The following is a 13,771-nucleotide window of genomic DNA, read 5'->3' as shown; positions in this document are numbered from 1 at the left end:
TCTAAGGAAAGCCAAGCATTGTGGCAGCCAGTGAAGGCCACAATCTCTTGTTGGTAATGCTGTCCTCACCAAACACTAACTTGGAGAATTGGAGATCCTCTGGTGGCATTAATTATTGCAAAGCTCCTACACCTGTCTTCATTCATTACTTTGACAAAAATCTAATAAACTGATCAACATCCTTCATAGTTAGTGTATGGTATGCCAATAAAGATTTTAGAGTCCAACCAAGAAACTTTGGGGGTTGTTGGATCTCACTAATCAAACAATTTAATTCCCAGTCTTTATTTAACACTATGGGTGCTTTAATGACCAAGGTTCTGTGAGCTTTTAATCATGATCGTTATCACAATACTAAGATTGGCATTATACAGAAAAGGCCCCTATAGGCTGGCAGTGCTTCTTTAAAACACATTCAGTCATCAGAAAGTCACACAAAGGAGCTTCTTTATGTAAAAACCACAAGGCACACAAGGCAAACAGGTGATGGTGTCAAAAGGCATCGTGTTGTGTCCTTTCCTTCTCGTCAGGGTTTGCTCATTTGAATGTCCAAAGACAACGTTGCGAGCCGGTGGCGGTAGCCATGTGCTGACTGATGGCTCCATCACTGAAGCAACAGGTAGTTTTCAGAGGCACAGACCTGGTGCTGAGTGATGGAATCTAGAGAAAGAGAAAAGCAGTTTAGCATTTATAATGGCCAACCACACGGTAAAATAAGAATCTTATATATACGCAAAGTCGTATTTTAAAGTCTTAGGCGGCTTAGAGCCGTGTTGTCTATGTGTCCACGTGCCCATATAGCACAAGTGACTATTTAAAATAAAGGGGCACCTGGGTGGCTCAGTCGTCTAAGGCTCCAACCCTTGGTTTCGGCTCATGTCATGATCTCACGGTTCGTGAGTTCAAGCCCCACGTCGGGATCGGGATCTGTGCTGATGGTGCAGATCTTGTTTGGGATTCTCTCTCTCTCTTTGTTCCTCCCATACACACTCTCTCTCAAAATAAATAAACTTTAAAATAAAATGAAAATTGAATTAAAAAAATTCAGTTCATCAGTCATACTAGCCACATTTTAAGTCCTCGATGGGCACATATCCTAGATACAGCATATATAGGGTGTTCCCATCATGGCAGAACGTTCTATTAGCCAGGTGGCAAGTTTGCCAGTCCATGGCGGGAGAGACCAGGATTGTAATCTCCATTAGCTACAGAAAATACTCTCCGGCACAAGGCAATTTATATATAAATATATTAGTTTTAGTTATGGTACTAACTACACATTCTAGGCTGTGTATCTACCAATCCACAGCCTGTCTACCTCGCTAGTATACAAAGTTAGTACGCACAGTTTCTAAAACGCAGGTCTTCATATTTAAGTTGAAGAAGCTGGACTAGTCCTGTCATTTTGAAAGCCTATTATTTTATGAAAATCACAAGAAGTCACCTGGTCCAGGATAAGCTATAGATGCAGAAGAACAGGCCAGCAGGAGACTATACTGCTCTAGGCCCTACTTCTATGAGGACGATAGAGGAATCCAATGGGTTGGCAGCACTGGTTGAATTACAAATTAAATTACAGTTAATGTAGTTTTTAGAATTTATTTTTATTTCTTGAGCAAGAGAGTGGGGGAGGGACAGAGAGAGAGAGTGAGGGAATCCCAAGCAGACTCCATACTCAGTGAGTAGCCTGACATGACCCTGGGATCATGACTTGAGCCAAAGTCGGATGCTTAACCGACTGAGCCACCCGGGTGCCCCTACAGTTCACTTATTGATTACAACTATTATCCACAGGGAGAGAGAATTGATACTGAAGGACCTTAAGACATCACGATGATGAACGATAGCAGACGGAAAGTCAAAACATAGGTTTGTTCTATGAATAGGGGGAAAAGATGGAAGAAAAAAGGGGCGCATCTTAGCTGGAGCTCTAGATCGTGTCCCGGAAGTTAGTCGTCATTTGCCCAGTGCAAACGCACTTCCATACAAGAGGTATGAACTGGTCAGCTTTCAGAGGGGAGGAGCACTACCATTTGTCACATGTATAATATACATTATATATAATTAAAATTAATATATCCAGCAGAATAATAACAATTCTTATTAGTACTAAGTAAAACCACTTCTCTCCACAACCCAGTGAAGCAGTATTTTAATATCAGACCTTTATTCGTGGATGTGTTGTACATATTTTCTCTGTTATTCGCCTTTTGACTTTCCTGATGCAAAAAAGTGTTTTATTTTGTTTTTGCATTCAGAGCATGTAAATCTTTTACTGCAGTTGGACTTTGAACCATAGGTAGAAAGCCTTTCTTTGTACCTAGTTTTAAAGCGTATCAGTCATATTTTTTTCCAGGTTGTAAAACCCTGTAGGTTCAATTTTTACACTTAGATTTCTGACAGGATGTCATTTTCCAAAGCCAGAAAACATTACAAAAAGGGTGGCGATTTTTAAAATTAATCTAAAATAGAATTTAATGAAAAAAATGCCAAATATTTCTTTTAAAAAAGTGGCATACTTATTCTGACATTTATACCAAAGAAAAAATACATAGACAATTTTGAAAAAAATGAATGAGAGACAATTTGACATGCTAGATACCGAAACACATTATAAAATTACAATAGTAAAATAGTATGTAATTAGCACACAACAGATAAATAGACCAATGGGAAAGTCTGGAAACATGTCCGCGCACATATAGGAATTTAACAGGTGAGTCACAGGGCATTCCAAATCAGTGCAGAAGGGACAAGGTACTACATAGATGGTATGATCCCTTCACATCACACAATAAATAGGTTACAGACGAATTAACACTGTAAACATTTTAAAAAAATGATGGAAGCATTAACAGAGATAAGAGACAGGTTCTGGAGCTCAGGGGGTAGAGATGACCTTCCAAAGTGAAACCCAAATTCAGGTGCCTCAGGAAATAAGGCATTTGAATCCATGAAGAATAATTATTAAATATTAAAACCTTTGTAACCCACAACAATCAATAAACAAAATTAAAAATGAGACAGATTGAGAGAATTTTACACTTAGACCACAGGGCGAGGGTCCATGTTATACACATATTCTGTAGAACAGCATGAAAAGGAAAAATAGCCAGTGATAAGGATAGGCGACCCATGAAATATAGCTCCCTCTCTAATTATTCATACTCATTAGTAATTTAGTAATCAGGGGACGACAAATTGAGTAATGACACCTATTTGTTTAATTCATCAGATCACCAAATATCAAAAATATGGGTAATGTCCAGTACTGGTGAAGATGTGGAGGAAATGGAGACGTCCATATGCTGTAAAAGTATAAAGTGGCACAGCCGTGGGTACCCAAACTTACAAGTACACGTAAGCTGGGGCACAGTGATGTCACTGCTATGAATCTGCTCTATACAAACATGCATGCCTGGGATTCGGCGGGGATAATTACAGCTCAAAATAATCTCTTAAAACTGAATTCAAACCATTCCAGTTAGAACACACACATAAAGTGTATAATGGCAGAAACGGTGGAAGTCACCCCAAACGTCCAATAATAAGGAGTGCATGGCTTAATTGCACGTCCTCCAATGGTTAGAAAGAACGAAGTAGCTGTATGTGTGTAAAATGGAAGGCTCTCCTAGACAGAGTCAAATAAAAACTCAAGGAACAATATGTAACCCTCCATTTATAGAAGAACCCTCAAGCAATACACAGGTTTATACATACTTATTTCTATTTAAATATGTCTAAAAAAATCTAAAAAACACTCTTCCAGCTTTACTGTAGTATAAGGAAGGGTTGTAAGATCTGGGGACTCTATGTCTGTCTCTATTCCAGTTCTTTGACCGTGAAATCTGGTGTCACCCCACATATCCATGCATGCATCCATCCATCCATTCATTCATTCATTCATTGTGGTGGAGAAAAAGGTTGACTAGAGAAGTTTTAAATTTAGATCAAATAGAACCCTAAGTGTAACCTCACAACAAAGTCTGTGGCTGGCCCCTCACGCTTGGTGTGGTAGGCTCAATTAACCCATGGACTTTCGAGAAATGGTACTTGAGGTACATGTAGTGTTGAGCTTATGCGTATGGTAAGCAAAGCAGGGATTCAGAACGGAAAAGCATTTGACTGCTGAGTGATGGCTGGCAGCCAGGACATCCTTGTCCAGGGAGCCCCTCATGTCTCCAAGTTTCCAAATGGAAACACACACATGAAAAATGACTTCTACCCAAGTTCGTTTGTCATCTAAAGATAGTCACATCCCCTAATTCCAATGTCACATCATACAAATAGCCCTCAAACACCCCGTATAATGTAACCAATGGTACAGATGTTAGAGTAATGCCAGTCTGCCCAGCGGAAAGAGACAGATGGTACATGAGCACCTCCCATTAAATTTGCACTGAAAAAAAAAAAAAAGATGTTGTGTTTGTATTTTAACAAGGTTTTTTAGCAGGTCTTGGCACAGGTTTATGCACGAGTTAAAGTTTACTGGCCTTTCTTCTGTGTGGTCTGATGATTAGGATAGTGAAGGAACATGATGCTAGCTATTTTTTATAGTGTGGTGGTGGGCAAGCCACTTTCTTGAACTAAAACTCTAACTGCCAACAGCCAAATGTGGTTAATGGTACTGTGCGCAGAGAGTGCTAGAACCCTCAGAATGCTGTTGGGAGCTTTATCTTAGCTTATCACAATCAGCTGACTATTCTAGGGCTGAAGCATGAGTGGCCATGTGGCCAGACATTCACTCAATCAAGGAATCAGCTCTCCTGTTTAATAGAATGAGGGTCACTCAGCTTCCGGGAACACTCAGGACAGGGTTTTGACACTGAAGGTGCTCTTAGCAGTAGGGATGAGCAGGTTACAAATGACCCTAAAATCCTTTCTCCTAATGAGCCCACAGCTGCCCACTGTGTAATTTTCATCTGTTGATCTCACTTCTCTCTGGAACCACAATGAACAAGACTTCCTCCCCTCTTCTGATGGTAGTCTTGCCAGCTCCTCTTATGTATGCTGAATAAACCACTATTTCTTCAGTACTTCTTCACGGATCCCGATCTCTCGAAACCTCAGCATTCTCTCAGATGCTCAAATTCAAGTCTAGAAGTCATCTTTGACTCCTCTTTCCTAATATATCACGTGCAATCTATCAGCAAGGCCAACTGGCTCTAGAATTTTTATTTAAAACCTGGCAGCTTCTCACCACCTTCAGTGATATCATCCTAAATGTAACCACCACCATTTATCACCCAAACCACTGCAAGAGCCTGTAACTGCTCTCTCTGCTTCTATTTAAAGATATGTATTCCCCTACTTAAAATCCTATGGTAACTTCCATTTATTCTTAGAACAAAAAAACTAAACTTCTCACCATGGTCTATGAGGGCCTTGAGTGGTCCAGCCTCTGGCTACTTCTCCAGCATCATTTCCAACAGACACTCCATACTTAATGCCTCTCCTTATCTACCTTGATCCTAGCTGTTCCCTTGGTCTGAAAGGCCAGTGCTTTAGATCTACACGGGCCCACCCTTCTCTTCATCGTTGGGGTCTTACCTCAAATACAGCCCTTCCGCCAGGGGCCAACCTCACTTTCACTATAAATACTCATACCCTGTTTTCTTCATAGCATTGATCACCAACAGGATTAAAAAAAAAAAATTATCTTCATTAGAATATAGGTCCCAGGGTGCCTGGGTGGCTCAGTTGGTTAAGCATCCAACTCTTCATTTCGGCTCCGGTCATGATCTCATGGTTGTGAGATCAAGCCCCACATCGGGCTCTGTGCTGACAGTAGAGCCTGTTTGGGATTCTCTCTCTCCCTCTCTGCCCCTCACCCACACATGGTCTCGTTCTTTCTCTCAAAATAAATAAATAAATATTAAAAAAAATAGAATATAAGTCCCATAGGGGCAAGTATTGTATCTGCCTAGAATATGTTTAGTGCATGATCGGTGCTCAACAAATATAAACTGAGTGAATGACTTGACATATGGTATATTGGAAGGAAATAGCCTGGTCTAAAAGAATGGAGCAGTTCTCAACATTTTTTTCTGTTCTGATATTAGGCTGCAGATGTTCACATATGGGATACTTTCTTTCCCAGAGTATACCAAGGATGTGGGCTAGGTCATAGACAAGATAGTCTAATAGTTTATTCCTAGTATAACAACTTTTGCTTCCCACCCAAGAAATGTGAGTAAAATGACATTACAGGGCTAGCCTTGAATTCGCTAGTTTTTGTATTCTGTTTTATATTTATTTACTACTGGGCATAGGAATGCTAATGATTTTACTAAGTGGACCTTATAAAGACCAAGGTTGCTGAATCAGTTATAATTGTTTCTTGATTCTCCCAGATTTTTCTATGTAAACAAATGTATCATATGCAAAGAAGAGGACTTGTCTCTTCCTTCACAATTCTTATATTTTCTTTGTATTTCCTTTGTGTGTCTCATCTTATCCCTTTGATTGGGAACTCTATATCTTTGTTGAAATGAAAGAGTAAGAGCAGACATATGTATCACAACAGTCTTCCTTTTTATGGATGAATAATATTCTATTGTATATATAGACCACATTTTGTTTATCCATTCATCCATTGATGGACACTTGGGTAAGACACATTATGGCTATTGTGAATAATATGGGTATATAGCCAGAAATGAAATTGCTAGATCGCATGATAATTTCATTTAATTTTTTAAGGACTGACCATACTGTCTCTCACAGTGGCTGCACCATTTTACATTCCCACCAACAGTGCACAAGGTTCCAATATCTCCACGCCGTCAACAATCCTTGCTGTTTTGTTTTGTTTTGTTTTGTTTTGATGGTAGTCATTGTAGTGGGTATCCAGTAGCCCCTCATTGTGATTTTGATCTGCATTTCCTAATCTGATTAGTGATGATGAACATCTTTTCATGTGCTTCTTGGCCATTTGTATATCTTCTTTGGAGCAGTGTCTAGTCAAGCAAGTACTTGGACCATTTTTTCAATTCGTTTTTTATTGTTGTTGAACTGTAGAATTTCTTCATATTTTTTTAGATATTCATCTCTATTTTTGAAAACATTTTCTCCCATTTCATAGGTTGTATTTTTGTGTGGTTGACTGTGTCCCTTGATGCATGGAAGTATTTTTTTAAACCTATTTTTACATTTGTTGCCTACCTTGTAGCTTTTTAAAGCAGTGTGCACCTTTCTTCCTGCACATGTTCCAAGTCACTGAGACTAGTGAGCAAGTCAGTCTTTTAGGGATCTCCCAAGCAGACTGGAACAAATAGGGTCTACATTTGAAGAAAGGAAACCAAGACTGTGGGGCATGAGTAAGGAGCCATAAAACCTCCCTAATGCCATGAACATGGCTTTGCTTGTTTGGGCTTTCACCCGGTTGCTGTAAACGTTTCATTGTTTTCCAGTGCTCCTACAGAATTTGTTCAGACAAAGTCGGTTCTGTTTTGGGTGTTTTATTTTGTATTGGTGTTTTGTGGGGAAGATGGGAGCTTGGATCTTCTTGGTCTGCCATTTTGCTGACATCACTCTGTGCAGGTGTCTTTTGATGGGTGGTGAGAAGCACACTTTTGATTATTCACTTCTCTAATTTTTAAAAAATGTTTACTTACTCTGAGAAGGTGTGCACACAAGCAGGAGCCCAGCGTGGGGCTTGATCTCATGAACTGTGAAATCATGACCTGAGATGAAATCAAGAGTTGGACGTTCAACCAACTGAACCACATCCAGGTGCCCCTTATTCAGTTTTTTAAATGGTTGAAATTATTCAGATTTTCTGCTTCTTGAGTCAATTCTGGTAATATTTTCTAGAAATTATCCATCTTCCCTATTTTCAAATTTGTTGATATAAATTTATTCAGCAAGCTCTCATGATTTTGAAATATCCTTACAGTATCTATAGTAGCAGCCGCCCCAGTTTCATTTGTAGAATTGTTCGCTGGACCCTTTTCTCTTCCTTTCTTTCACAACACTGCTAGGATTTTGACTTTTGACTTTCTTCCCACAAAGAATTCTTTTCTATCTCTTAAAAAACTTACTTTTTTTCTTTGGTTTTATTAATATCTGATATGTTTTTATTATTCATTTCCTCCTACATTCTTGTTGCTATATATTCATTCATCCCCAAGCATCAAAATTTAATAAAAATTGAATAAAAAAATGAGATGATTTAATCCAAGTATTTTTTTCTCTTCCTGAAAAATGGGGAACAGCTTCTTGTTATTTTACTTGGAGGTTGGACCCTTCAGTCACAATCAGTTTCTGTAGCACACAGTTTGAGAATCCCTACTGTTAGTGGTTGCACAAATGAAGAGAGGCTCTGCTTACCAAGAGCAGAATTAAGATCTTTTCACAAAGGAAGCCTCTGAACTGAGAAGAGGGTGACTAGGAATGCTGGATCTTTAATTCACCGTGTGGTTCTGGTGGAGAAACTCAGATCTCTCTGTTTCCTCATGGAGAAAAGAAACAGATTTCTACCATGATCTCAGAACTCATTTCCAGCCGTGTAAACAACAGAAATGTATTATCTCACAGCTCTGGAGGCCAGAAGTCCAGGATCAAGGTACCAGCAGGTCTGGTTTCTCCTGAGGCCTCTCTCCTTGACTTGTGGAATAGCTCTTTTCTGTGTCCTCGCATGGCTTTCCCTCTGTGTATGTGCATCCCTGTGGTCTCCCTTCTTCCAAGGATACCAGTCCTGCTGGGTCAGGGCTCCACCCTTAGGATATTATTTAACCTTAAATACCTCTTTAGAGGCCCCATATCCAAACACAGTTCCATTCTAAGGTCCTGGGGTTAGGACTTCAACATTTTGGGGGACACCATTCAGTCCATAAAAAAAGGTCTACCACTTTAGGTTCTATGATGCTCAATATTAATTGGTTAACATGCAACAATGAAGGAACAGAAGTTCCAAGTTCCACGTGCTCCAGAGTTAATTTACTAGGCCAATATGCAAAGACAGCCAGAACTACTGGCAACATCCCATTAGGGGGCTGAGCTTTGAAGTTTCTTTTATGGCTTTATCCTCCTGGCCCAGACGCAGGAGTTAACATGGCAGCACTTGCAGAGGGCTCTGCGAATTTGTACGTAAGACAGTCTTGTGAACCTGTCGAAACCAGAATGCTTAGTGCTGGCTTGTAAGTGGCCGTCTGGATTCCCCACACTGATGACTGCATTTCTGGTGATGGATATAAAATGTTGCTGTGGTTACACTATTTCCTGTTCCCAGCTGAATATGTAGTTGATTGTCATGTTCTACTTTGTTTTTTTTTCCTAAGTGAGGCTTAAAAACTGTGCCTTGGCTAGTAAGGTGCAGAGAAGGGTCTTTTATTTTCCAGTTTGTCTGCCTGTCTTTAAAATGCTTTTTCACTTTTCTATCACTATTGATGCTCACATCCAGTGACTGGAGGTCAGCTGGCATAAATTTCACAAAGGGGAGCCAAGTGAGACAGGTTAGGAAATTTCAAAGATAACCATCTAGGACCACTAGTTGACCAATGAATGCAATTAAAGGGAAATACACTTTCTGAGCACACTCTTCCCATATCTTTCCAAGGCTAACACGTACTCTTTCAGCAGCTTGCAATTAATTTTAAAAAAGTCATTATATATATTATATATATATTATACATATATATATAATATATACATACACACACACTTTTTTTAAAAAAAAGCTATATATTTCTTAAAAGCTTATACACACAAGATGTTGAAATTATAAAATTCCACAAATCAGTTTCAGTTTTAGTTCTCATTTATTTCTAGCCTGGTAGATGTCATCCATTTGAGAACAACTCAAAACAAAAATAATGTGTCTTATTGTCTGAGATTGTGTCTTAAAAGTGTACTGCCACTTTCTGCATGGTTGCTGAACTCCTGGGGGTGGAAGCCAAGGTATGAGCGTGGTATCAGGTCATGTTCTGAGGAGGGGGCAGGCTGGGGACAGACCGGCCCCTGGGTCTTTCCTTTCTCTTCTTCTTTCCATCCTCAGCAAATGGCTTCACCTCCATCTGACTGGTTCCTTATCTATGCAGTAAAAATGTAGACTACCAGGGACCTGAAGACTCCTGATATTATCTGTTTAACCATGCACCCTAAGGGCTGAGCCTCCCGAGTGGCCTCCGTTTAACAAAATGCCATGTTTAAGAGCATGCATTTTCCTGGGCCTAGTTCTGTGGTCAGCCATCTGGGGAAACAATGATCTATGCTAGCCTGCAAAGGCCCACATGCTATCAGAGATCTTTTTCCTGAAAACAATGACATGCGGAGGCATTCAAATCAAATGCTTTTTATAAGTTATAAGGAAATCATGCTGAGGCTAATTTTTTTCCCCCTTCGGCACCGCTGTTGAGCATAGTACACTATGTTCCCACAATAGCATAAAATGTATGTCTTATCACTTGAACACAGCCCAGACAATAAAAGGGCGCCCGAGACTGGAAATATGTCTTCTGAGAAAGGCCAAACCAGCCTTAAGTGATAACACCAACTGGGGATGAAGAAAGTGAAAAGAAATGATTACAGCACAAAAATTCGCAGACTAGTGATGAATGTACTGGGGTCTCAGGACTCCCAACCCCTGCCGAAGGCCTCACTTAAGACGCCAGCCAAGTTACTTGGGACTTTCGCGTCTTAGTTTCTTGACTTGTAAAATGGGAATTCTACTCTATGGGTGTGCTGGGGGAAAGAAAATTACTGGAAAATGCTTCCATTCCAACGTCAGGTAAAGGTAACATTTTGTTTCCTCGTGCCGGGAATTTGGTTTTTGTTTTCCTGTTTATTTTCATACATATTCAAGTGCCCACAAGTATTTTCTCTCTCAAAAATCCCCATTTCTCCTCCTGGTGGAATGATTCATCGAGAATCTTGGCCTAAGTATACTGCTGTTTCAGGGAAAATAGACTCTGGGGAATGAATTGGGAACATAATCATGGCCATTCAAACAGCCTCGTTATAAGGCAACTCAGCGTGTGTGAGACTCTCCACGGAGCAAATGAGTAAGACATGGGGAGCCCTGTTGGGAGATCTCATAAGTTCACACCGTTCTATGCCAGCAGCCAGGAGGGTAAGCTGGCTGAATGCTCCGTGGTCACCGCTGAGCGGCCGCCTCCAAAGAACAAGCTAGACGTCAGGAGAAAGTCTTATACTGGAATAATCATTTGACACTTTTGTTTGTTTTTAAATAGAAATGTTGGATCAGACAGTGAAGGGATAAGGAGGCTTATCTGCAGGAATCTAGTCCTAGGATGTCGGAGGTCTTAGGCAAAGAGACTTTTTTTTGGTGATGTCCATCTTTCCTTCTATCAAAGAAACAACAAAACAAACCAAACTTCTCGGGGGTTTCTAGTGGCTTAAAAAAAGATAATGATGATCTGTCCATCCCTTGTGATTTTATTGTGGCTGCATAAACAAAGATGCCACAAAATACAGGAATAAACATAAAGGTCCTAAAAGACAAAACCTTAGGATCTTTATTTTGGAAAGCAAACTGTAAATCTGAAAGTGGACGCAACAAGCTACTTTTTTTTTTTTTTTTTTTTTTTTAAGAATTTTTTTCAGACTTTAAGAACTACCCAATTCAAACTACTCTTTGGCCTCAGGGACTCCACCTTACATGGCAGCGGATCTTGTAGTTGGAACAAATTTAGAGTATTGGTTTTCATCATGTCTCACAAAGTAACTTTCAGCTCGGTGCCTTAACATGGGTTTAATTTTAATTTAAAAGGGATTTTAATTGCACAATGTTTTGAGAATAACGTTGCTGTGTCAGTGGATACTGTCACCCAATGACACGGGACAATGCCCAGCATGCATGAGGATAGCCTGCAACTCTCTTGTGCGGTCTCCTTTGCCCATCGAGGGAAGTAAGCAGGGCAGAGGTTATTAGTCTAACAGATGAAGTAAATTAGGTCCGGAGAGCAAAGGTGATTTGCCTCCGGTCAGAGCACAAGCCAGTGGCAGGACCCCGACGTGAAAGGGAATGCACTACTCGGGACCATGTTGCTTGTGGGTCTGTGCACGCGTGTAGAGATGTGCAAATGAAATCTCCTTTATGTGCACAAAGCTGGAGCTACTGTAACTCAACTCAAAAAAGAGAAGAACATAAACTCATAAATATTTGAAAAATACACATTCTAATACCCACCTCACCACAGAGGACCGGGTGCAGACCGGGGCAGTGGCCAGAGTCAGGGGGACTCACCTCACGGGTGAGGATTTCACCACGCTGCCGAGAGCCAAGGATTCCAGAACGCACAATACCCGGAAGTTGCCAAGGGCACACGCAGATGGTGTAATCAATGACAAATCAGAAACAGGACATGAATTATGGGAGAGGAAAGAGGCTTGGGCCCCAGCTCCAGCTCTGAATCTCGGAGAATTCCACAGGGCCTTGTGAAGGTTAAGCGCTGGGGTCAAGCAGGTAGACCTCTGCCTACTAAAAACCCACGCGCAGAGGGGCAGAGGGGCCAAACAACCGGAGGAACTAGCAGGCGGCTGGACCGTGCACGAGGCAACAGGAAGGGGCGACAGAGCTCCCCAGCCTGGAAATACTAATCATGCAGACACAGACGGCTGGCCCTGTACACACGGTACACAGCCGACGCTGAAAAGATTAGTTGTTGATATGGACTGTTCATAGCCATCGTGTGCACAGTTCCGTTAGCTGAACGAGACAGCTGTCTAAAAAGCAAAATTCTGGTTTCCAGTTGGTGTCATTTTGACACACGCACTTTTCTAAAAACAGCAAAACAAGAACCTCTGTTTCAGAACATAGGATGTTTTGAAGGTTATATTCTTAGCATTTAGAAAAGAGTCAACAGCCTCTTGGCTCTTGGACTGTAGCTAAAATCATAGATTTTTTTTTTTTTTTCTGAAATAAGTTGCCAGGCAAAAGATAAATTACTCTGCATCAGATAGTAAAAAAAAAAAAAAAAAAAAAAAAAAAATTACTCTTGATTGCCATACTTTCAAAATATATCAAAGGATGTCCATCAATCATTTAAAAGGTATTCATAAATATCTGTAGTGATCTATGAATAAAACGTGGACACAGTATCTACTTATCTGTTAAAGGATGCTCCCTGGGAGGGGTGAGGAAAGCCAGGAGTTGGGGATTTAGAGATGAGGGGGGCAAACAGGAGGAAGCAGGAGGAAGACAGGGGACAGAATGCACTTCTCAGGTCTCAAGAAGCCAGGTGAGGATCCCGCCTCAAGGTGCTGACACTGAACTGGACCAGTGAGGGCTGAAGAAGGAAAGGTTTCAGGAGAAACCAACTCTGACTTCCGGCCCCCCGGCTGCGAGAGACGAAATCCCTGTTGTTCTAGTGTCCCCCTCTGTGGGACCTGCTCTGAGAGCCCCAGCAAGCCTGTACGTTCATCAAACCCAGAGCAAGAAGGTTTATCCCCAGAGCGGGGCCCCGAGCACCCCGGCACCTCCAGCTCCATCAGCTCACGAGCGCCGCCCGCCCCAGCCTCCCCTGCGCCGACCCCTTGCTGCCGGTGGAGCCCGCCTCCCGCTCCCGCTTGGCCTACTTCTCCTGGACACCGCCCCCGCCCCCCAGAGCCAGGGTACCAGACACAGCCCGCCCGTCACCACACCAGCAGCCTCCTGGAAGGAGAGCTTCTCTGCACCTCTTCCCCTTCCGAATGGAGTCACGTGTCCAGCACTGTGAATGCTGCACAGCCAGACGTGCACATTGGCTTCCCGTCTTAGGTTTTGAAATAAAAACTGTAGCTCCTTTTGCACCGCTCTTTGAGCGGGTGA

The 13,771-nt window shown here is 41.4% G+C and overlaps 1 protein-coding gene across 2 annotated transcripts in view; it reads right to left on the bottom strand.

Annotated features, from left to right (window-relative positions):
- Positions 1–425: 425 nt before the first annotated feature.
- MCPH1 (microcephalin 1) overlaps positions 426–13,771 on the bottom strand; it is a 269,778-nt gene continuing 256,432 nt past the window's right edge. The window contains exons 14-15 of one of the 2 annotated variants that reach the window (XR_006201405.1): positions 12,152–12,232; positions 426–660 (exon numbers count right to left, since the gene is read on the bottom strand). Coding sequence is in view for 1 of the 2 variants with exons in the window: in XM_042934173.1 (XP_042790107.1) it covers positions 605–660 (56 nt within the window). In the remaining variant the exon portion in view is untranslated. The remainder of the gene's footprint in view (positions 661–12,151; positions 12,233–13,771) is intronic. The other variant, XM_042934173.1, reaches the window with a different exon arrangement.

Source organism: Panthera leo, chromosome B1 (assembly GCF_018350215.1).
Source record: "Panthera leo isolate Ple1 chromosome B1, P.leo_Ple1_pat1.1, whole genome shotgun sequence".
Classification (NCBI taxonomy): Eukaryota; Metazoa; Chordata; class Mammalia; order Carnivora; family Felidae; genus Panthera; species Panthera leo.
Note: the sequence above shows the minus strand (reverse complement) of the source record. Positions and strands in the feature narration are given on the sequence as shown.